Genomic DNA, 23,549 nt, shown 5'->3' with positions numbered 1-23,549 from the left:
GCAGCCATTCTGATAAAAGGTTAGGGTGAAAATCCTGTTCTACTCGTGTTTATCTTATGAACCACAATACAAATAGTTTCATTCATCAACATGTTGAGAAGACAATTGAGCAGCAAAAGATGGCTTTATTTGTGTGTTTGACAGGCCACTTGGTAGAATTTCAAAGGAAGGAAACAAAAGCCCTCATATATTACAGGAAGTTGAAATGCTCTGGTTGCTGCTTGAACATTTTACAATGTCAATAAACTAGCAATAATTGGAGCTCATATTCACCTTTGTTCAGAGAGGATCTGTTTACATGGTCTGCTACTTTCTCAAAGACACAGTGTAAGAAACTGCTGTGATTCCGGTGCAAAGTAGTTCATCTAGATATGATACAACATGAAACCTCTTTGAGAGTCACTAAAGCAGCTTGCAGTGTCCTTTTACATTCCAGCTGTTATAATTTTAGATGCAGAAGTAAAAAGAAGCAAACCATTAAACACGGCTCGATCTCTTTTTGGCTTTCACATCTGTCCTTGCGTCTCTGCTGTCTGTGTGTGAATGTGTGGGAGGCGTTATAAAGCCTATCATTGTTCATTTAATTAGCTACAAGGTGCCGCTGTATCTCCAACCATTCATGCCATGTGGTCCATTATATTTAAGATTGTTTAAAACTGTGACCGGAGAATGAAATTCATCATTATCCAAACTATGTAATTCTGTTAATTAGCACGAGAAACGGCCTGATGGTGATCAGGTCATCATGCTGAGCTCGACGGCTCCAAACTGTAATTTTACGCGATGATAAATGATGAAAGCCGTGAATCGTTTTCTTTCAATTTCCATCAATCAGTTGGAAACATTTGGGACGGAACATTTGAACTAAAACCAAACAAACTGGGTGTTAGCTGGAGGGGAACTAATAACACAATAATTTGGTTCACTCGCCTGGAGCTAAGTGACAGAGAGCCCGAGTCCCCTGTGTAATTAACCAGAGGTTTGAGCTCATGACTCATCGGCCCGATTTTTGTTGTGCATAAAGCTGTGTGACAGCGGTGGAGGGCCGCCGGCTGCCGGTGATTACGACCCAGGAATGGTGCAGGCAGCAAAACCTGCATTTAGAATCAGCCCTTTGGCTGCACTGAGCAAAAACAATACCTCTGCAAACCCCTGGCAAGTTTTATTCTTGTGGGAAGTGAAAAGGGGCTTTTCTCTGAGACTTTGAGAGATGTTGTTGTTGTTATTGTTGTTGTGCTCTGAACGGTAGAAGGTGGTTGTGCTTTTTTTTGTGCGGGAGTCTCAGAGAGAAGCCCCAGCGGTCCCGGGGTGTTTGCAGTCAGGGAGTGAACGTCCACCGTTAACTGACAGGCATCGCTTTGTATCAGGTAGCTGATCGCTGCCGCGCTCCGGAGTGCTGTGTCAATTTAAAGAGCAGCGGCGCAAGGCGAGTGGAGAAGAGGACGCGGCCTCGTGCCTGGTGCTGCAGAGGTCTGCAGATTGGCTTCGGACTGCTGCAGGCAACGACTCCATTCAGCCTTTCTCTTTGACTGGCTCCATCACCCAGACGCAGCAGGCAGGTGGATAAGAGAAAGGTTTCATGCACATCAATGGCGCGTCTTCAAAGCGTACAGTGTGGAAACATGATTAAACAGGCGGAGTGCCGTGGAACATTGGGAGTTCTTCACCGCGGTTTTAAATTAGCCGACTGGAATTGGACTCACAACGGCGATGGAAATGCGTCTGTGTTTGTGTTTCCTGGACCCTCAAGTGAACATTCCTGTCGGCGGTAAACTTCACTGCTCGCGCTGCGACCCCGATCGCTCCTCAGTGGCCACTTTTAAGCCGCCCTGTGCCCAGAGCACTCTGGTCCCACCGCCTTTTCAGATGAGGTTTCTCTTTGAAGCTGCAATAGATGTTGTAAGTTACAGGAGCTCCAGAATTATATACAGAAAACTCTTACAGAAACGTTCCTGTTCTGAGTTAGACGTCCGTTTTGATCATTGTCATACAAGTAAGTGATCATTTCATGTAGTATTTATGAATGAATAATTTATAAAAGTTTAACCATTCGATGATAATATTCCAGTAAGGGGGAAATATGTGAAATTAAGCTAATGACGCTGGGAGATGAGTTTAATTTGTGAGAGCACGTCAGCCGCAGACTGCATGCACAGAAGCGCACGCTGGTATGGTGATGAGCTCTAATCTGCTGGATGTTTGATCAATTCTATAATGGCTGGTCGGTTTGGATGGAGAGTGCATGTGGGCCGGCTAATCTCCAGATGGCTCTTTGACATTCTCAGCTTGACTCACAGGCTGGGAGGGAAAGAGGGCACAGTTGAGGAAATTGCTCTTATCGCTCTCCTTGAATGAAAGAAGGTGAATTTTTTTTTTCTTCCTTCTTTCGGGAGTTTCGGGAACATCATTTCTGGTATTAACTTGCAACTCAGAAAGAAAGAAGGCAATTTATTGCCTCATTCTCAAAAAGCCATAAGCCTCCAACCTGAGTTTGAGCAGAGGTTTTCAACACCATACGGTATTTTGCTGCAGCTACATTTTCCGCTCACTCTCACAAGCACACTGCGGCATAAACTGCTTTGTTGGCGAAAAGAACATTGAAGCTTATAGTAGTGGAACAAAGGCCAAAGCAGTTGATGAAACCTGAAATGCAACTTAATATGGATCCGCTGAGTAAGCAAGCACTCGTGATAGAGACTGAATGCATTAATACATCCAGCATGGACTTCTTTTGTCACGTATTTAAGTTTCACTTCATGAGATGTGCCCACTTTGATGTACATTGTACTGCAGGGACAGAGGGGTTATTATTCCGTAATCAATGTGACTGTGTGGCAGATTTAAAGAAGGCTACGGTATATGATGAATATGACAATGCATCACATCAATACATCATCATTAAAAGTGTAGCATCTGTTCATGAAGGTATTGAAAAACCATTCCACGGTGTTTCTTAATACCCTGGTTTACTGTAATACCATAACACTGCCTGAGCCTATAAGAGATTACAGTTTAAAAAAAATAATGACATAACAGTTACGAATCCCAGTAACACTCCGTTACGTCGATCGTTTGGGGTCTTGGCTAATTCACTGCCTTGCTAGGAATTTAATTGAAGGTTGATATCAGTTGCTGACCTCGACCAAAAGAGGAGAAAAGCGACTCCCAGTAACTCCACAGGCCTCGAATGTATAATTATGTCGTAATTACATAATTGTGTGTGTTCGTAGCCAGCTAGCAGTGTTAACCGCTGTTGGTCGTCCTACATTTAGGAGTCAACTGCTTTTGTTCACTGTGAGGACAGGAGAGCACTGTTGTGTGCAGACACCGGGGATACTGTAAAGCTAGTGTTTTTCTTTCCAAATATTCCATAAAAAAAAAAAATCTGAATTTTTCTGAAATATATATATCTGGCACTTTTCACTTGCAAATGACTTTGTGCAAATTTGTTGCACCAGCGGTTTAAAATGTAAAATACTATACTTATGAGGTCATTTCATTGAACTTTTAAGATCACGTTTCCAACATACAGACGAGATTAGAGAGATAATAAAAGAATATTTGGAATCGATAATCCTACAGGATTCTCTCGAGTCCCCTGTTTGCACAGAGGAAGACGTGTAGTGCCGTGTGGTGTTCTGACTCAGGCACACAGGCCTGAGCCCAGCTCTCCCCTGCCAGTGACCCCGCTAATCGCATCAGAAGAGGGTCCTATGCTAATCCCCCCCCCCCCCCCCCCCCCTCCCCTCCACAGTGAAACACGGCTGACGTTTTAGAAGTCTTAGCAGTGTGAATGCGGTTGTGCCACGAGCCGGCTGGAGCGGATGCAAACCTGTCGAGGAGAGATTTTCTTTCTTTAAGAACTCAGTCCGATCCCAGAGGAGCGAAGCGGGGCAAACTATTCAAAGCCCTGCTCCGAGGTCGATTGTGTCTACCTCCGGATTGTCAACCCACAGCTGAACTGTTTGCCAGGATGAGCCCAGCTGTCACCTTCTCGACGGCATCTCTGCCTTCCTCTGAGGTGACTCTCAGTATTCTGACTGTGAGGAAAATGGGACAGGGCCGGGTTATTTCTGTCACACTCTGTCTCTGAGGTTGCCAGCGATGTTTTCTCCACCAAAGGCCACCATTTTGCAGCCGCTCTCTCGCCCCACTCCGTATCTGTCTCGTACCACTCATTAGCATGTTGATCTATACTTGTTCTCATCTGCTTTGCTCCCAATGGTGCATAAAGTGGCTCTTACTGCTAGCTAGTCTTTTGCAGAGCTCTGCGGTTTTAGGGAAGAGGTGTTTGCTTTAGCTGGAATTCTGTAGCGCAGCAGCATCAACCAGGCTCCCTCTGCTTGAGCCCTCTCTTTACCCCTGGTAGAGTAGAAACCTCGTATTTCCCTCCGAGCTGCAGCAGCTCCCAATGCACCAACAGAAAAGTAAGTGAAGCACTTTACAGAAACTCCCCGCACTCTTTCTAACCCCCATGCCTATTAAAGATGAAACAAGATATTACTTTTAAACCCTTTTTGATGTCATCCCTGCACCTATTTAACAATATATGCACAAAAGAAATCCTCTTTCCTTCCTGTAAAACGGAATATGAAGTGCGCGTCCGTCAGCTAGTGCCAACTTACCTTGCACAGCAGTTGGATTCCCGTCACGAGATCACGCGAGAATCTCGTGATCACATATCACACGAAAATCCATCTTGTCATGCTTCGAGTAATGCGTTTGTTTGATGAGTATTTCTTAATTGAAAGAAGAGCAAAAAGAGACTTTTCTCAGTGGAAAAGATGTTTTCGCTCTTCTCCCGACCGGCTTTGGTAGGAGTTTGATTGACAGATGGTTCGTCCAATCACCTGCCAAGTAATCTTTTTGAAAATGCCTGTCCTTTTCCAAACAGTTACCTTTGTGTAACAAACCATCTGGCGGTTCAGGTTGAATACCAACCGATTCCAACCAATCATATCATGGCATCTATCCCATCAATCAACATGCAACTTTGTGTGGAACCACAGTCCTCATTTCTAACCCCGCCCATTTGATAGCGGCCTAATCAAATGCAAAGGATTTGATTTGAATCCGTCTTGTAACCGTACAACGCTCCAATATTCCGTTTTACTGGGGAATCGGTCACAGTGCAGAAGCTAAAGACGCTCTAACTTCTGTTCCACTGGGACTTTAATAAATCTACCAAATCAGAGTAGCTGTTGTGTGAAAATGCTGCCAATGTCTCAACTGAAGTCTGCCTCTCTTGTAGTATTTAGCATGATCTCGTTGTACCAATGCTAAACTGCACGAGCTTTGGCGAATAAGAAATGACATGTGTCAAACCTTTTGATCCCCCATTTAAACATTCACACAAGGCCACTGTGCACGACTATTCCTTCCTGCTTCCCTATTACCATTCCTCACACCGCCTCTGCTCCGTTTTGTATGCACCTTCCATCCAACTACGATTAAAAAAAAGATAAATAAATAAATAAAAAGAGAGGAAAAAAAAGTTGCTTGTTTCCCAGCAGCAATCCAACGTGCCTCGAATGAAGACACAGCTGACCTTGGGAGAGCTAAACACATCCTCCGGGTGCCAAAGTGCTGAAAACAAAACAAGTTTCCAGCCGAGGGGCAGATTATTGTTTGAGGGAAGCTGTTATGGAAAGAGAGAGAGATAGGAGACAGAGGGAGATGGGGCAACTTTATTGAGAAATTCTTCCTTCGACACACACAAATATATTCAGATCAGCTACATTGGCTTTGATTTTGTTTTGCTGCTGTTGTTTTTTGAGAAATGTTCCACCCAGGATGTTTCTCCAGCTTCCTTCTGACAGTCTAGGTCAAGCCCCCTGTTACCGCTACCCTGCAATCACGGTCGAGGGGCAGCCTCCGCTGAGTGAGATGCAATCATCGGACACTTTGTGCACAACACAGAGTGACCCAGCCTGCAATGAGAGAGTGGCGACAGGTTAGAGAGTGAGAGGGGAGGAGGAGACCAGTCCTCTGCCTGTTCCTCTCCAGGTAGAGTGGAATCCAGTTAAACAAGCCCAAGATTTTCTGAGACTCAAAAAGAAATCGGAGCATGCTGTTGTCTGCGAGTTATTCCACTCTAATTGCAAAGGCGGCTCTATTAACCTATCCATAGATTTTAATTAGGCTTTAACGTAAGAGGCGGAAGATATGATAAGATGGAACAACAATTATTCCTGTGATGAAACTGGATTGTTGCAATCGACAGTATGGTACAGCAGTAGCTGAGAGACATTTGTACCTTCAGTATTGATGTTGTGTCAGTGTTGGATGATGCACGGATCAATATTGGCTGAAAATAGCGATGGGCCGCTGTGGCTTTTTAAGTGGCCGAGGCTGATTTTTAGAGAGCAGGGCGGCCGATGACCAATATATAATGCCGACATCGTGTTCTTTATTTATTTATTGTATCTGATAAAATACAACAATTCAGTAAATTTAACAATTCAATTTTTTTTAAACCATAGAAAATGAATTAACGATGGTTAGTTGAGCCACACTGAGAAGGCCGCCTGGCATCAATCTGTCACTTGCTGAACAAAATCTAATCCCCCTGCTTACAGTCAAGTGCCGACTGCAGTCATCCACAAGCTACAATTATAACTTGAGAGATTTACTGCAGACGGAAAACTCAACATACACAATCTGTTGACTCTCGTCTAGTACCTGCAGTATTTACATTAACAGGCCTATCAACACTAAATGTACAGATGGCCGCTCATATGTTCCGTACTGAAACAGTCCTGCTGTGTAGATTTGCCATGTGTAAAAAAGAAAAAGAAATCTGCACTATGTTCATATATTCAGATACAGAAAACATGCTGTATAAAGACTGAGATGCACATTTTCTACCAGCTCAGATGGAAAAAACCTGTTGGGCTAACATTAGCAGAGCATTTCAATGCTACGCTAGCTACTGAAGGTATACTGAATATATACACATGCTGCTTTTGCTTTTTAATAATCGTAACAGTGAATAAAGATTACCCGGCTTCACAGAGGAACGGTGTCTTCTGTCTGGACCTCCCGGTGATGTGGTGGGTGACTTTTACACTTTGATCTGTAGGCTTGAGCTTCTATCTTTGTCTCTTTAACCTGTTTTCACTGCTGAATCAGACATGTCCTTCAAACACATTTTGTAGAATAGTCTGCTTCTCTCTGAAATTGTTCTTCCAAAAATGAGGTAATATGTTTTTTCCGGTAGTGCAGTTAGTGTGGGCTCCCTAGTAGCCCTGACAGCTTGATGGAGTAGCAGCGGGGGGTGGGGCTTAGCAATGGATCACTTGACAATGATTGTAATGATGTTTATAGGTTCTGATGTGTTGATGCTAATGTCAATGTTTCATCTAGTAATCGGTTTATAGACAGAAATGCTGCATTTCATATCCGACCGTCACGTTTATATTTTTACTACAATCAATTGAAAACAAGACAAAACTAGTTTTGCAGAAAATCTGCCAAATAACATCCATCCCCTACTGTTATATTATTATTATATTATAGTAAGAATATCAGAACTTGAGCCCGTTACAATTGGTGGCACTAATTCTGGAGCCAGGTATTTGTCATAAATATAGACACAACAAAAGTTGTGTTTCTCAGAAAAATGTGTCTCAGCGATAGATAGTAAAGCTAAATAAATGATGTCTTTATAAACAGAAAATCATTGATCTTCTTTCTTTGGGAGCTCCTGAGGTCAATTCCTTTTGTGAATTATCTTCTAATGATGCAGGCAGTTAACTGGTAATCCATCCATTAAATATAGAGATTGCAGCTCACTGGAGCTGCAGAGTATTGTACAAACAATGTAATTTGCACCTTTTTAATAATGTTTTCAGATACAATCCTCCATGGGAAAAAATAATAACAAAATCACCATAATTACACTGTGGCTCTAGTCCAGGCAATACCCTCTCTAATGTGTCATTAGCCTAATGCAACACTAGATTCCTAATGAGACAAAGATTTTTTTTTTCCATGGTGAATGTTGTCCCTATTAATTGAGCTTTAAGTGTGCGATCCATCCACTGTATATCAGATGAGTCTGCCCGGCGTGGGCTACCAGAGGCATTAAGAGATCATGATGCTTGCACGGAAATTGTTGTGTAAGGTTTGCTGTCTGCCGTGCCGACGCAGCAGACGGTCCTCCACATCAGCAGCATCCGGTCAAGAAACCACGGGCCCGGGGCCGGAACAGGAGCCATCTTCTTTCACTCGATGGAGAGAAGGCATGAGCTAATGGCTCTTTTATTTCACAGCAATCAGCGTTGCTGCTCCAAAAAATACAATATTGAATGTTCAAGTGCACATTATCTCCTCGGGATTTGAAATGGTGACACTTTGCGGCTTAACGACTTCACTTAGCATAATGACTAATTACAAGCAGTGTTTGTTGGGAAGAGACAGTCTTGTACGCCCTCGCAATCACAGCCGAAGAGGTTGGTGCCGCCATTATTACAGTCGCTCCAGATAACCTTCAGTCCCTGCAGAGGACTCGCACACAATTAATTGTGTGTTCTGCCGCCTTATCAGCTCACTGACAACTCTCCCTTTCTGCTCAGATTTTTTTTTTTTCTTCTTCTATTTTTCACTGCGCAATTAAACGATTTAGACGTCTTAATTTGAAAGGGAACAGATTTTTCCACGCCCCCCTCTTGGGAACAAAAGGAGTGACTGCGGAATGATGCATTAGTGTAATGAGATGGCTCGATATTTACAGCACGGTTTAACACAGACGCGGCGCTTGGGCCCGCAGCTTTTGACTCTCACATCTGGCTTTGCGGAGAATTTCATTTGGGATGGGAGGGTCCGATACCCCCCCCCCCCCCCCCCCTCTCCCCCCGCAGATTTTTCAGATGATATCTTCGCTTAATTTAAGCTCACTGCGGCTGAATTTCAAACGAGCTTCTCGGATGCATGCGGAGAAAATCGTGTGCGATTTGAGCGACCCTGCGGCCGAGGCATGATGCCGAGGACAAATGGGATTAGCTGCGGTACTCCCCTCTGGCTGGAAGATCCTGAGCAGTCCAGCTCAAGCTTTCACAGCCACTGACCACCTGGTTTAATTAAAAAGAAAACTGGATGTCAGGAAGCAGGAAGCATTGTCTCTGTTCTGACATTCCAATTAGCGGAAAACAAGGTCATTTTAATTGACGTCCATCCAACCTCATACAGAGGGCCTTCTCTGTCTACCTGAATGTCATCTTGAAGTCTGAGCTAGAATATTCGACTGACTTGTTTTGTGGCGAGCGTGTGCAGATGAGAGATGGCTGTCTTTGAATATCAAGTGCTGATTATGTGTATAATAGATTCAGCGATGGGGCCTCCTGCTGTCCCGCCACCTGTTCGTCAGCCGAGAGCCGCGTCGCCCGCGCTCACATCCACGGCTCGTTTACCAGCGTGCAGCATTTAAAAAACAAGCACATCCCCATTAACCAGTCAGAGACTTCCAGAACCGGCTGAGATAGAGAGAACGCGTCTCTCGCAGCACTCCCCGTGATTAGGGCGAAACGAGTCGGGATGAGATGCGACCGATAAGATCTGGAGGTCTGTCCATCCAGCCTCAGCGTCATCCCGTCTCCGCGCCTCCGTTTTTGTGTGACAGTGATGAAGTGCCTCGGCCGGGCTTTTTTTGGCTGCTCGGTGAAAAATGAAGCCATTAGTTGCGGAGGGAGAGGGCCGAGTGCCGAGCAGCCGAGCCTCATGGGTACGCAAAGGCCTTCTTCTCCTCCTGCATGTTCTACAGTGGCCCTAACAGGACAATATATCTTAATCAGTCCATGCAGCACTTGTACCAGACAACCTTTCTTTTTCTTTTTTTTCACCGAAATGACAACCTCATCCTTTTATTAGTATAGAAGACAGAAACGCAAAGGTCGAGCGAGTCGAAGACAAAGAATGCATTCAGTGTTGATGCAAAAGTACCATCAATACTTTCCACATTCCTCCCTGTTACCTGTTTTGCTGCTACAGATTTCTCCGGTCTCTGTGTCCTTAAGCTGCTTAGTGTCCTCCACTCTTATCCTCCGTCACTCTCTCCCCCCTAACCTGCCTTTAGGCACTACTGGGCTGTTGAGTCATGAAGATGAAGCTGCTGTCGCTGGCGATGCATGTCTACATGTACTGAAAGTGCGTGTGTGTACAGTATGTAGAGTGTTCGTGCTGCTCAGTTCAGGCAGAAACGCTGCAGCCTGTCCAGACGTTTTAACATCTCAGCTCAGTTTGCTGCTCACTCTTCATCCCAACACATGTGAGCGTGACCGCAACGCTCTACACTAACTTTTAAAAGTGGTTGCCATTTTTTAGTCACCTTATATTTTGAGTCATTAAGATAGTTTGCAGTTTTACGTCAGCTTGATAAAATGTGTATGTATCATCCAGCTCAAAGATGGCGGGATACTTTTCCTCCAAAGACGTCACAAGTTTCCTTTTTGTTTTTAGTTCAGGTTCATCTGGATTTTTGTCAATTTGCACATTTGTTTGTTAGATGGACTTTTCACCCCACAAACAATTTCATTTGCGTCGCCATTTATCTCTTAAACAGATGCTGTGTGTGTCGTCTGGTTTCGGTTATGACTGTAACTGCAACATTTCAAAATGAATAATGCAGCAAATTTAAAAAATATATTTATTTTGGGTTGTCAGTGAGGTTGTGGTTACAGGGGTTCAGCAGCCATAAAGGGGCTTCAGGGGGCCCCACGCAGTCTTCAAAGTGAAGAAAATCTTAATTTTATACAATATTTTACTGAATGTATGTCATGTGAAGAAGAGTTTTTCACTCTCAGCACCATTAACAGTGCATAGAAATCAATAATACAATGAAAATCCTCCTAGATGAGAGTTTCTTGGAAAGATTGGACTCTAAATTATCGACATAAAATGAAACTGCCATAATCCACCAGACTATCTAGTGCTTGTCTGACCGTTCCTCTCCATCGTCTGTGTCTCCACAGAGTTCAGTCACCATGTACGATGCGGCAAGGGTGCCGTCTCCTAAGGATGGCGCAAACGGGATGGCCCAGCCCGCGGTCCCCGGAGCGGGAGCAGGAACAGCCGCCGGATCAGGTGGGCCGACGCCGACCGCAGTGCTGCAAGCTAAAACCGAGGAGGGACAGCCAGGTACGGAGGAAGAGGAGGAGGAGGAGGAGGAGGAAGAGGAGCCCAAAGCAGAGCCAGTCCTGGTGAAAAAGCCACACAGGGAGATTCTGGACCACGAGAGGAAGAGGAGGGTAGAGCTGAAATGTATGGAGCTCCAGGAGATGATGGAGGAGCAGGGGTAAGTAAGCGACTCTCAGCTTGTTTAGCTGTCTTGTATGTAAATTCAAACTCTCTCTGCTCTCATGCTGTCATTTTCAGTGTCTGTTTTCAGCAGAATAGCTCTAAAAAAACAAACAAACCCTGCCCTACCTGCTCAGCAGACAGACGCAGTCAGCAACCAGCTGGTGGACATAGAGGAGCATTTAGCAGCTGAAGAGTCAGCTCTGTTTTTAGTACCAACTCCTAAGAGAGTGGATATTGGAAATAGATAGATTAGTTGTTTTAGGTAAGAATTCATCTGAATTAAATTGGAGTTTGAATGATATACCGACACCAACTAAAATAAACAGAATTTTTAACATGATAATCATAAACTTGATGCTCTCACTCCGACAGCAGCCTCAGGGTCTTTATGTAGCTTTCTGTAACGTCACCTGCTGTATAATATTCTCTCTTCTATATTGACTCACACCAAACCCTTTCTTCATTATCTCTTGTCGCAGTACAACACTGATGTCATGGTGTTGGCAGCTGTATTCATATGTTGTAATTGTTGAAAGTCCTCCAACATGACTAATGCTGTTATGTTTTCGTCTGCTGATATCCAACAGCGGGACTCAGAGTGTGAAGTATGTCTTTTTAATCTTTGTGACATATTTGCGAATAGACTTGCCCACAAACGGAGCGGAACAGTTAGTCATACGTAGGGCCATCGATTATGGTAATGCTCAAATCTCATCGAGTTGAAACGAGCACTTGATGACCAGTTTGTCCAGTTAAGAGATTTTAATGAATCTGACTTGGAGCACTTGCACTGAGCCTCACTGAGAAAAAAAGAAATTTATTATAAGAATAAGAAAACCCTAACCCTTTCCTGCAGGAAGCCCAATATGTTTTGAGCACAAAAATCAACCAAGCGACTAAGCACTCCGGTCGCAATGGGGATTTGATGTCAAGTGACATTAGCGCTTCCGGTGTTTATCTTTTCTTTACAATTCGGTTATTGGGGAGCTGGTTGGAGTGCGAGCCATGAAAGCTTCCTCTGTGTAGTCGAGCACTTGACATTGACAGCTATGTAACTGTAGGGGCGCTGAGCTCACACGCTACACCAGAACATTACATTCAAAATCTGCAACCTGCCAAAAGTCATTTTTATCCCAACATTAGGAAGAAGAAAAAGAAAAAGAAAAAAAACAAGTTCCTGCAGGGGAGTGTAGTAAACATAAGGGGCTGTTTTTTTGTCAGCGTTTTGTTGATACGGCCATCTTTAGCAGCAAGGTATTGACATGAGATGGGATCAGGATGAATACATTGTTAGTAGTTGTGATATACAGTATGCTCTCTTTAAAAGCGTCTCTGTTTGATGCTTGCATGATGATCATTTTGTGGTCGATGAAGTGAAACAAATCTGCCACAAATTAAACCAATGTTGTCAGGTGAAAGGATGCTCTGATCCTGGAGGCAACTGTCTCTTAGAATAAGAAACGGTTCCATATTAGCTGAAGGACTCTACAGGGACCGTTTTGGCAGAGACCTGGTGCTTCCTGCTTGGCTAGCTGCCCCATTTAACATAATTGGCAATGTTCACAATCAGCAAGCCGGTGAAGGACCACGTCCTTGTCGCTGTTCTAGTGGCTCCAGTGAAGAAGAAAGAAGAGCTGAACACAAGACTGCTACCCGCACCAAAAATCTGGACCATGCAACCGCACGTCTCTATATTCAAAGAAATCCAGGTTACAAACATAGACTGTATATAAGAAGTGGACAAAGTCATATTGACGACACACATTGGTTTGTAGACGACAGTTTCGAAGCCTTGAGTTTGACATTTTGGCCGTCGCCATTTTGTTTTTTTGCAACCAGAAGTGACACAAGAGGGTGGAGCTGAGAACAACATTTGTATGCGACCAAAAAGGTTACAGTTAACTTTCATGATCTAAAAACACACTGTGAAAGGTTTAAAGTTCAGACCGTAAAGGTTGTGGTAGCGAACTTTCAATCACAAGATAGCCAATCCCTAAAGTGTCTACTTTACTCTGAATGGGATAATCATTTACAAAATGAACATCATGCTGTATTGGAGGTAATAATAATGAGGTAATAAATCAAGTGAGGCTTGATTCTCTCATAGACTTCTACACAATCAGACTTCTTTTTGCCACCTGGTTTCTAACATGTTGATACATGGAGATTCATACATCAGCGGCAGCCATTTCTGCTTTACAATCTTGTTTATGTCACAGATGCAACATTACTCAGCCTTGATGTTGCTGCATATTTGCAGCCAACTCTTGAACTTCTGTAATACTGGCCTCATACTCAAAGTAGTGGTTATTAGTGAGGTTGCCATAGACACGGGCCCAACCCAGCGTAGCCTGTTTCATTAGCATGATGTGTGTCCTCCAGCGCAAAGTTTAGGAAGAGCTCAGTGTGTGCTAACGCCAAGGGCCATGAAAATTGTAGTGACTGTAGTTGGCCCTAATCCCCAATCTGAAGATTTCTCTCAGGCTACTATGCACACACACACACACACACACACACACACACACACACATTGCTGCTTCAATAACCACATCTCCCAGGCAAACTCCAGGCTAGCTGAGTCTGTAATTAATGACGAGCTCTGTGATCCTGTGTCGGTGCGGAGAAAATTCACTTTCCCAGTAATACCTCATGACATTTTATTCACATCACATTTGTCATTTGTAGGAAGCCGGCTAATCCTTTATATATTAGGGGAGGGTGATTTAATTGAATGCAGGGCAAGCCAATTAGTGAGATTTTTTTTGTTGCTGGGGTCAAGGCTAGATACGAGAGGTGGCCGGCTCACACTGGAATGCCAGTATTTCAAATGTCTTTCTGTTTTAATCATCTCTTTGAGTATAGAGATGAATGAAATAAAATGCACCCAGAGAAGGTGGGGATGGATTAGACTTCTCTTCAACTAATTCTTCCACCCGTCCCTCCTTCCCCTGAGCGTGACTGTGCTTGTCAGACAGTGAGGTCTTGTGAAGACACAGGGGTAATGGTGGGGCTACGACAGATTGATAGCTGGAACGGAACCGCTGGACTGCCCAAAAAGAAGAAGAAGCGGGTGAACTGCGGCCATCTGTCAAAGTCCTTGGAGTAGGCGTAGTCGCTCCCGGTTTGAGAGCGATGTAAAAGAGCTATGGTGTCTTGTGGAACAGTGTAGTGGCAGGCAGCAGCTCGGCTAATGATGACAGAACACAAGGAGACCAGACACCCGCGCTGACCAGCCCCACACACTCGTCAGACGGCGACCCCTCAGCTTGTGAGTGTTAAAGCTCTGGACGGACTCGAGTCATCTCGTTAAGCAGCAATAAAAGGAGAATCGCATCTGCCAGCTTGGCTCGGCGCGGCTCCCCGCGCCTCTCCAATTTCTAATGTTCCTCTTTAAATGAGAGCGCGTGAGTGCATGTGTGCAGGATTATGGGATAGAGCGGGGGATGAAACACTGGGATAGAGAGGCAGAGCAATGCCAGGCATTAGACACAATTAAAATGGTGGCTGGGGTCTGTTTTCATTTGTTGTGGATGGAAGCCAGCAGGCTCAGACTACACATCACCCCCGAGTCCCCGTCCTGACTGAGGCCTGTGTGAAGGATTAGGCCGGGGGGCAGGTTGGAAGCCTGCCTCCTGCTTTAACCCTGACAGCATGGCAGACACCCCCCTCCTCCCTTTACACACAGCCCCCCCCCCCCCCATCAAAACTGGCCATGCCCTTCTCCAGAGATAAGACCATGATAAATAGTCTGCCATGAGTGATGGCCTCACCCCGGGAGCCAATTAGACGGGCTGCGCAATTAAAGCAGTCTGTTCATTTAGCTATCCAAGGCCTGGCAACATCCCCCGAGTCTTCTGAGTGCTCTGCCGCTGCAGGGAGCATTGCCCTTTTATGTATATTAGATACACTGTAGGTCCTATACATTTGATCTGTTAGAGTGGCTCTCGGAGGAGACGGTACAGTATAGAACTGAAGCACCATCAACAACCTCCTGTCGTCCGTCCATCAGAACACACTGCATGTACTGAACATCTCAACAAATGCTCAGTGACTATAGGCAAGGTCGGCCACGATACGACACGATAACACAGCCCGAGGGCCGCTTTGCATGCGAGGGTCCACATTCTGTTTCAGTGCTGTTTTTCCACACTAATTGAGGCATAAGGTTGGTGCATGATTTGAACTCCCGTTGTGTCGTCGCCTTTTTGCAGCTCTCTAATGAGCTCTCTTCACAGGGCCTCACTCACTCTAATCGGCAGGCTACGTGGGGCTCCCTTTAAACACATGAACCCCATACATCTGTGCAACGCATGCACACACAGACACACACAGTGTGTGTGCTAGGTCTTTTTAATGCATGCATGAAAGTGTGTGTGTTAGTTTGACTGTAGATAGTTAGACTGTGACGTCACCTCGAGTTTGGCATTTTCGTTCTTGCCTTTTTGGATTTTGACTGTTGCCAACTTGTTTGTTTTTTTGCAACCAGAAGTGGCACGAGAGGGTGGAGCGAAGTACAACGGAAGGCTGAATAAGACAATTTTAGGCGACCAAAAACTGAACTGAAAACACACCGTGAAAGGGTTAAAGTTCAAAGACGCCGTGGTAGAGACCTGTCAATCACATGGTAGCCCCGCCCTAAAGCATAACCTGCTTTATCGTCTATTTTACTCTAAATGGGACCTTTATTTACTAAATGAACATCATGGTGTATTGAAGAAGACTTGATGCCATAAACTCAATGTTTACTGGGGTGATAAATCAAGTGAGAAGTAGAGTCATTTTCTTATAGACTTCTATACAACTTATTAATACAACCAGAAGAGTTGTCCCCTGATGTGTGTATTAGAAAAGGATGAACAATGATGCATTTCTGGATTTGTGTTTTTACATGTACTTAATGGAACACAAGCAAATGAATGTGAAGACAAAAGAGTCCACGGTAAATTGAGACAGGAAGAAAAAGGAGGTTTTTATTGCAGTAGTCTGGTGCTAAATTGCTGCATTTTGGCTGCTACTGCTGTGGAATTGCTTTAATAACATCTGCAGTGACACTTTCTGAATTGCAAGAGATGTGCGTAGCTTGGATCTTATTAAGAGAGCTGCTCTCAGAGCCTCTAAGGCCAGAACAAATGACTATCTCTGCTCCGATGGAGGTTTTCCTGCAAGCCAAAGCCTGTGTCATAAGGCGATAAGCCTGTGTCCTATAAGACTGAAAATTGGAGGGAAAGCATCTCGGGGAGAATGACCCATTTCATACATTGTCACCGGGGGAGGTCCCAAGCCAATACAGTAGGTTCGTGCTCGACAAAAGAGCTATAAATTCTGTTGTTAGAGAAGATGAGCAATCAGAAAGAGAGGCAGTGGCAGATTGTGGAGCTCCCACCATTGATCTGCTTATACTGTGGGGAAGGTGAAAAGGGCAGCTTTATGTAGTGAGAGAACTCTTTTGTTGCTCCTCGTTCTGTCTGGTCTTTCTAGTACCTGTTATCTAACCAGAAAATCTATGACTGTAGAGAGCATCAATTGAAAATCCTCTCCACTTCTCTTCACTGTGGATCAGTGGGTCGTTTTAATTCTGCCCCTGAAATAGCAACGTGTGGGTGTTCGGGCTTGCCTCCCCATGTTCCCAGCGCCATTCAATCTCGCTAACTACATTGGCATCACTTTGCCTCTGCGCTCTTTGCAGCGGGATTGATGGCTGCAGAGCTTCACGGGCGCACAGCAGCGCCCGGGGACGACTTGTGAAAATAAAAAAAAAAAGGTTCTTCTCATTCAGACCATCAAGCGCGGAACATCGCTGGCAGTCAGAAGGAGTATGCTCACACACAAACCCACGCGGCCCACACGTAGGCGCGTCCTCATCAAATCGATGACCATCAGCGTAAGGATGGTCTCTGGAAGTTAATAGGGGGGGGGGGGGTCTGTGGGTGCTCGGAGCTGTCTAATTACTCCAATCAAGTTCTTTTAATCGTGGTGATTTGTCTTGGCTAGGGAGGCGGGGAGCCCCTCGCTCTGATCAATGTCCCTTGTCTCTCTCTCCTCTTGAATCACTGGGTCTTTGCATGCTGTGGGCGGTGGGTCTGGGCTAAATGGCTTTCATTTGGGCTCCGCTTGATTAACTCTGAACTTCCCGCCTCACAGACACAACTGAAAACATGCAACATGTTTTTTTTTTTGTTCATTTTTAATTCAGTGTTACTCGGCCTTGCTGAGAGTGACCGCTCCAATCAGCCCCTTCTGTGCACTGTGTCGCGGTACAGCAGATGGTGTGTTAGGCAGAAAGCAGCTACCTTTACAGCTGCAAGAAGTGCTAATTAAATGTGCAGAGGAGTTGTTCCAGTGTGCTCATCCTTATAGCGACTGACAAACATCCAGTATGTGGCCAATTTACACAGCTTGATTCAGAGCTCACCATGGATTTTTGCCTAACTCCACTTGCTACTCAAAAGTTTGGCGATCACGCAAGAAAGACTTTTCTCAGACTTCTTTTGTCCATAGATTTTTTTATCTCTGCAGGCGACTCACCATTCACCAGCTTCCTGCAGACACTCAGGTGCCAAACCCCGGTCTCATTGTTGCAGCAGCACCACTGCTGGGCCTGCACTCTCTGGCTTCGGTTAGCAAGCTAGACCGATAAAAAAAAAAAACAGACTTCGCTGGGCTCCATGCCGCAAAGCTGTGCAGAAGCTCAGAATAGAGCAATTCAATGAGAGAGAGAAGAGGAGGAGGAAATTCGGTATGGCATGTGTCAACAGAAGCTTTGGCTCTGCAAGCTCTGACCCATCTTTTCCTTGCTTTAGCTGGAGTGCCAATAGGGATAAAGGCTGTAAAATCCTCACCATCATCAGCACAGTGTGAAGGAGAAAGCCCGACAACCGAATCGTCTGTTTGGGCAGAGCGGATTCAGCCAGTGTCCTCCCTGAGCCCTCTCACCCTCTTACCTATCGCACTCCTTTCCTCGATACACAACAGACAGCTGAGAGCATCGCTCGGACTGCTGTGGAGTTGTTCAGGAAGCAGCTAATGTGCGCCGATGGCTCCTGCGATGTGCACGGAAAGCCATGAATTTAAAGTGTGTGTTTGCGGCCTCCATTGTGCTGAGTTGGCAGCTGCCGGGCTGAGAGATTGCCGTACAGCAGGACCTGAATGGTGCTGTCACACCGGCTTGCTTCTTGTCCGTTGGGCCATCTTCCAGCTATTTCAGTCCCTCCTTCGCACTTCTCCTAATCTCATTCTCCGCACTGCCAAAGCGCTGATAGCACCAAACTCAGAATGCACGGTATCGACTGCTATATTTAATCTGAGAACAGCAAACACTCCTCAGACTAATGCCATTTCCACGCTGAAATGAGCCCCCGGTTAATTTACGATCCAGTTTATAGAATTGGTCCTGCCATGAGCCCCAGCTGAGAGAAGGAGAGAGAATCTGTTGCCAAGTCAGAGCCTGTGTTCCAGCACTGAGTGATGGACAGCTCCCCTGCACCTTCATTGTAAGTGGAGCTGACGTATCACATGTTATCACCTATTAGACAGGAAAACAAACTGCAGCAAATTGCAGCACTTCTTGTTTGCTGTGTGTAGAACAGAGGTAAGCATAAACTACTATGTACAAATATAAATATAGATACAAAAGTATATATATGAACATAAAAATCAACAACAATGACACTGAAATGGAGGTAATATGATTAAGTGCTCATCAGAGTGACGGCCAGCGGACTGATTTACTTTGGGATAGTGATGAATCTCTATGTGAACGTGCTGCTTTATGCTGGGCACCCCTCACACATGCTTCTTGTTGCTACACCTAATACGAACAGCACAGTCTATTATAAATGGCCGAGGCTTCCAGTCAGTCTAAGTCTGTGATGTCTGGCTCTTGGCTACACTTTCACAGCTTCATTAATCCCCCCCCCCCCCCCCCCCCCCCCCCGCTCTTCTCTCGCTGCATGTTTCTCTTTCTGTGTAGCTCATTACATCCCATTACCACAACCAGAGCAGAATGTGGAGATGGTTTGAATGCACCAGGAGTTCGGCTCGGTGTACAGCTCACTAAAGGTGCCGTGCGCTGTCAAGTCCACGAGACATGCGTAACTCCCCCATGAGAGTCTGTCGAACGGCAAAGGACAGTAGCTACCGCGCTTGTTCAGACGGATGAATTATTACTGTGCCCCCCCCCCCCCCCCCCTCACAGAGCTGTCAGTGGCGCGGGTCTGTGGTAAGAGGCTGCTACTTGTGCACCAAATGACACCACAATGAAATGAAAGTATCGTTTTGATGCTTCTTTTGTTGCGCCCACTGACTGACGCAATGCATCTGAAATAAATGAAGAAAAAAAACCCAGATATTCCCAATTAGAAATCTACAACGTGGCACAGACAGTAATTGCTTTCCCGCTGCAGCATTCTGCAGGTTTCTGTCTGTCAGCTTGCTGAAAGCTCCTCACATCTGCCCCAAAGTTACTCTCAACTCAGCGCTTTGCTTACAGAATACATCACCACATGCAGTCCGGGGCCTGAGCAACGGAACCCGCCGGGGTCGTGAGAGGTTGACAGTGAGTCATCAGAATATACATCACTCGGCTGTTTGTCTTTTTTGGTATAGATGATGGCGTTTGCCATTTGTCGGACTCGGGGATCTGGCAGTTGTGACGGATGACCGTCCGCTCGGCCAGCGTACCCCCCCCCTGCATTCAAAGCTGCTGTTAAAAAGCTGACGCTTCAGATTGCAGTTTGTTTTGTTCGTCGCTCACGTTCGTCCTCGTCTGCTCACCACTCAGCCAAGTAGTCAAGACCGCAGCTTAGTGATGAATCTGTGTGTGTGCGTGAGTATGCCTCTACTAACTGCTGTGTCTTCATGTCCATCCGCAGGTACACAGAAGAAGAAATTCGACAGAAAGTGAGCACATTCAGACAAATGCTGATGGACAAGGAGGGCGTCATCACCAGAGAGGGCTCACACACACAACCAGTGTAAGTTACCGTACATCGGTAGTAATGTTGCAGCTGATAAAACACGATGTGTATTTGAGCCCCACCTCCGAAAGAAAAAAGAAAAAGCAGAGTGGAAATCAATAGTAGAAACAGAACGGGAGGTGACAATACAATTCAAGTCAGGAATACACCGTATGCCATGATTTTCTTTAGAAGTCGAAGGTTGCGCATGCAATGGGAGGAGGGAGGCCCAGAAGAAAATGCAGTTTGTTTGAAGTGTCAAGCTTCGTGAGGATCACAAAGTAAAAATAACCCGCAACATCAGTCAAGCTTTATGCGGCACTGCACATAATAAAACTATCTACTCGTCCATGTTGTTGAGCTTGCAGCCTATCGGTTTACATTCCGTCACTTCTGCACCGTGGAACGTTTGGCAACTAGCTGTTCCTGTTCGCACGGTACAGACAAGAAAGAGCCAAGAAGAGGAAATCTAATGATTATGAGTCACAAGGCGCGCTTGATTTCTAAACGGCTGTTTGGACGATTACAGTATGTCATTGATGGACGGAATAGATACAGTAGTAAAGAGTGAATTATGCTGATTGTAGTATTGTGTGTATGACGTCTGTGTGTTTTGTTTGTTATGACTGAGATGAGAAGAAGTGGTGGTACGTAAATTGTGTCAAGCAGGTGACAGGTCATTAATTAATTACAGTAAATGAATCTAATGAAACCAAACATCCATAAACATCAAACACTGCACAAGCAGAAATTGAGGTTATGAGAAATGGCCTGCCTGATAATGTCTGCAGGCGGTGGGTTCCAATAGAATACGGTCCGTAATTACAAAGGTGCAATACATTTTAATTTGAGTCCTGATAATGCCTCCCTGAATACACAGGGAATGGTTAAACCCCGATGCTTTGAAAATAATCAGGAGCATTTTAAAGTCTATTCTAAACTCTGCTGGAAGCCATTGAGGCGAAGATTGGCACGATAATTGTCAATTTGTTTGTCGCTAAGCCTCGCTCTAGCTCCGAGCACGGTGTGGTATGGAGAGTGGCATAGATGGAATTAAAGGAACCAAAAATGAATGACTGCGTGTGCGGTCTCCGTCCAGATCGCGGACAGACGCGCAGGCTCACGGGGGCCACTGCTTCGGCCGTCGGAAAAACATGAGAAACAGCAGCAGCAGCAGCAGCAGGATGATGTAGGCGGGGTGGCCCTCCTGAGTCAGTCCATCATGCTGTATCCGTGAGTGATGGAGAGAGGCGGTGTTGTGGCGGCGACGTGACCCGCTGTCTGTGAACTAATGACTGGTAATGACGCCGATGCTTCCCGTCTCACGGACTAGACTAATGACTCTCCCTCCTCTGCACCTCAGCCGGTGTCTGACATTTAACCAGACCACGCTGAAATGAGGAGGGAGCTGCAGAGGACGACGATGCGCCGCAGGACGAACGTAATAACCTTAATTTAGGGGCTCAGGGAAAGTCGACGACGAAGACACAGAAAGCTTGTGTTTGTTTTTGCTTTTCGCATTAGTTCGCTCTCAAGGGCGCTCCTCAGTCTGGTCAATTTGGGATTTCAGAGCTTGCCACACAAGTGCTGCAACTTTCCATCCCCAGAAAGGCCTTGATGTGGAAAATTGAAGGTTGTAATTTGCAGGGTTGTTATCCTCCCCCACTCCCCACTCCCCCTCATACTCAACACTCCCCCAGGCCCTACACACACACACACACACACACACACACACACACACACACACACACACAGGCAATTCTTTCTGAAGTAAACTACGTCCCTCTGCCCACCAATGTGACTTTATTTGTGAAGTGCCTACTTCCCTGAAGCATTTTGGGTATCATGCCTTGATCAACCGGTGGATTGACCTCAGCCCTCAAGGGCCCAAGTGACCGTGTTAAACAGCCAACAGTATGCACGGATATGATGCTGGTGATCTCATCTCACATTAGTGGCGAGGTTGTTTCACTGCTCTCTAGGTCTCTAAAAGCTACGCTCCTGGTTTGTTTCTGGGCCACAGTAATAGCGACGCTAATGATTGCCTGGCCACCACTTTGATCCAGACTGGAATGTCTTAACACGACCCGGTCTCACTCTCATCTGATACAGACGTACGGAGGTTGCACAACAACTATTGGATGGATTGCCATTAAAGATTGTACATGGTCAGTCCTTAGAAGATGAAATCGACTGCTCCACCACAAGGTTTTTTTGTGAAATATCTGTCAGATTAGTTGTAATGTAAATTTGTTCTGACATTCGTGGTTTCCAGAGTTTTAAGCCTAATGAATTTGGGGATCCTCCGTTTTTTGCCATGAAATTGTGTGCACACATTCATGTCCCCTTCAGGACGAATTGTAATAACTTTGGTGATCCTCTGAATTTTTTGCTCGCACCAGAGGTCAAAATCCAATTTCATTTTTACTTTGGTTTATGATACAAATACCTGCGCGGGTAATGACATTCCCATCGGCCTCGGCTGCACTTTGTGTTTAGTGCGGTGGAGCACTGAAATTCGATATTTTTAAAATCCGAAAGAATGTATGTGAAATGCATGAACAAAGAACGTTTTATTAACGAAAGAACCCCGCATGACTTTACACATCTCTATTAGCTGCGTGTGTCCTACTGTTTTTGGTGCAGTTAATCTCATCAACTTCAAGCCAAAAGAGATGTATGGAGATATAGATTCAGATAATAGACATACTGGTAGATATGTAGATTTGCTAAATGAAAGGAGGCTCCAACACGACCTCTAATATACTGCTGCCTTCCGTCGGTTTGATTCAGATGCCATCTTTTCCACAGAGGCCATTACTATTGACAGGCTATAGGCCCCTCAGCTGTAGCTTAATACTCTTACACACTAGCAGTAAACAGCCAGCAGGAAGAGCTAGCTCATAACTCTGTTTACCGATGTCCCACATTGATTTCCTGCAGAATGGATGTGAGAAGAAGGGGCGAGAGGAGGCATGCGGCACGTAGAGCTTCTCGGAGCCGTTCAGTAACCGAGTAGGATCAATGGGGGAAGCTGACCCTGGGCCTGGCTATCGCCCGAGACCGACGTTTCTTCATTAGCAAACAGAATTGTTCAAGAAGAAAATGGATCTAGCGTTCGACTGTTGCAGCCAGAACATCAAGTTTTTTCCCCCCACGATCACAGAATTGATCAGCGCAGCCTAAACCTCCAGCCCAGTCAGCCCGTCATCTCAAAATGAGCGCCGTGGAGCTGCTACAGGAGCTACCAGATTTGCCCCCCCACCCTCAGCGCTGAGGAGCAATCAATCCGATCCTCCA

At 45.4% G+C, this 23,549-nt stretch overlaps 1 protein-coding gene across 1 annotated transcript in view; it reads left to right on the top strand.

Moving 5' to 3' along the window:
• Positions 1-10,979: 10,979 nt before the first annotated feature.
• srrm3 (serine/arginine repetitive matrix 3) overlaps positions 10,980-23,549 on the top strand; it is a gene marked incomplete at both ends in the record, with an annotated part of 35,241 nt that continues 22,671 nt past the window's right edge. Inside the window, 2 exons of the mRNA XM_079172324.1 lie at positions 10,980-11,290; positions 20,166-20,267. Of these exons, the coding sequence (XP_079028450.1) occupies positions 10,980-11,290; positions 20,166-20,267 (413 nt within the window). The remainder of the gene's footprint in view (positions 11,291-20,165; positions 20,268-23,549) is intronic.

Source organism: Pholis gunnellus (assembly GCF_910591455.1).
Source record: "Pholis gunnellus genome assembly, chromosome: 13".
NCBI classification, from domain to species: domain Eukaryota; kingdom Metazoa; phylum Chordata; class Actinopteri; order Perciformes; family Pholidae; genus Pholis; species Pholis gunnellus.
Note: the sequence above shows the minus strand (reverse complement) of the source record. Positions and strands in the feature narration are given on the sequence as shown.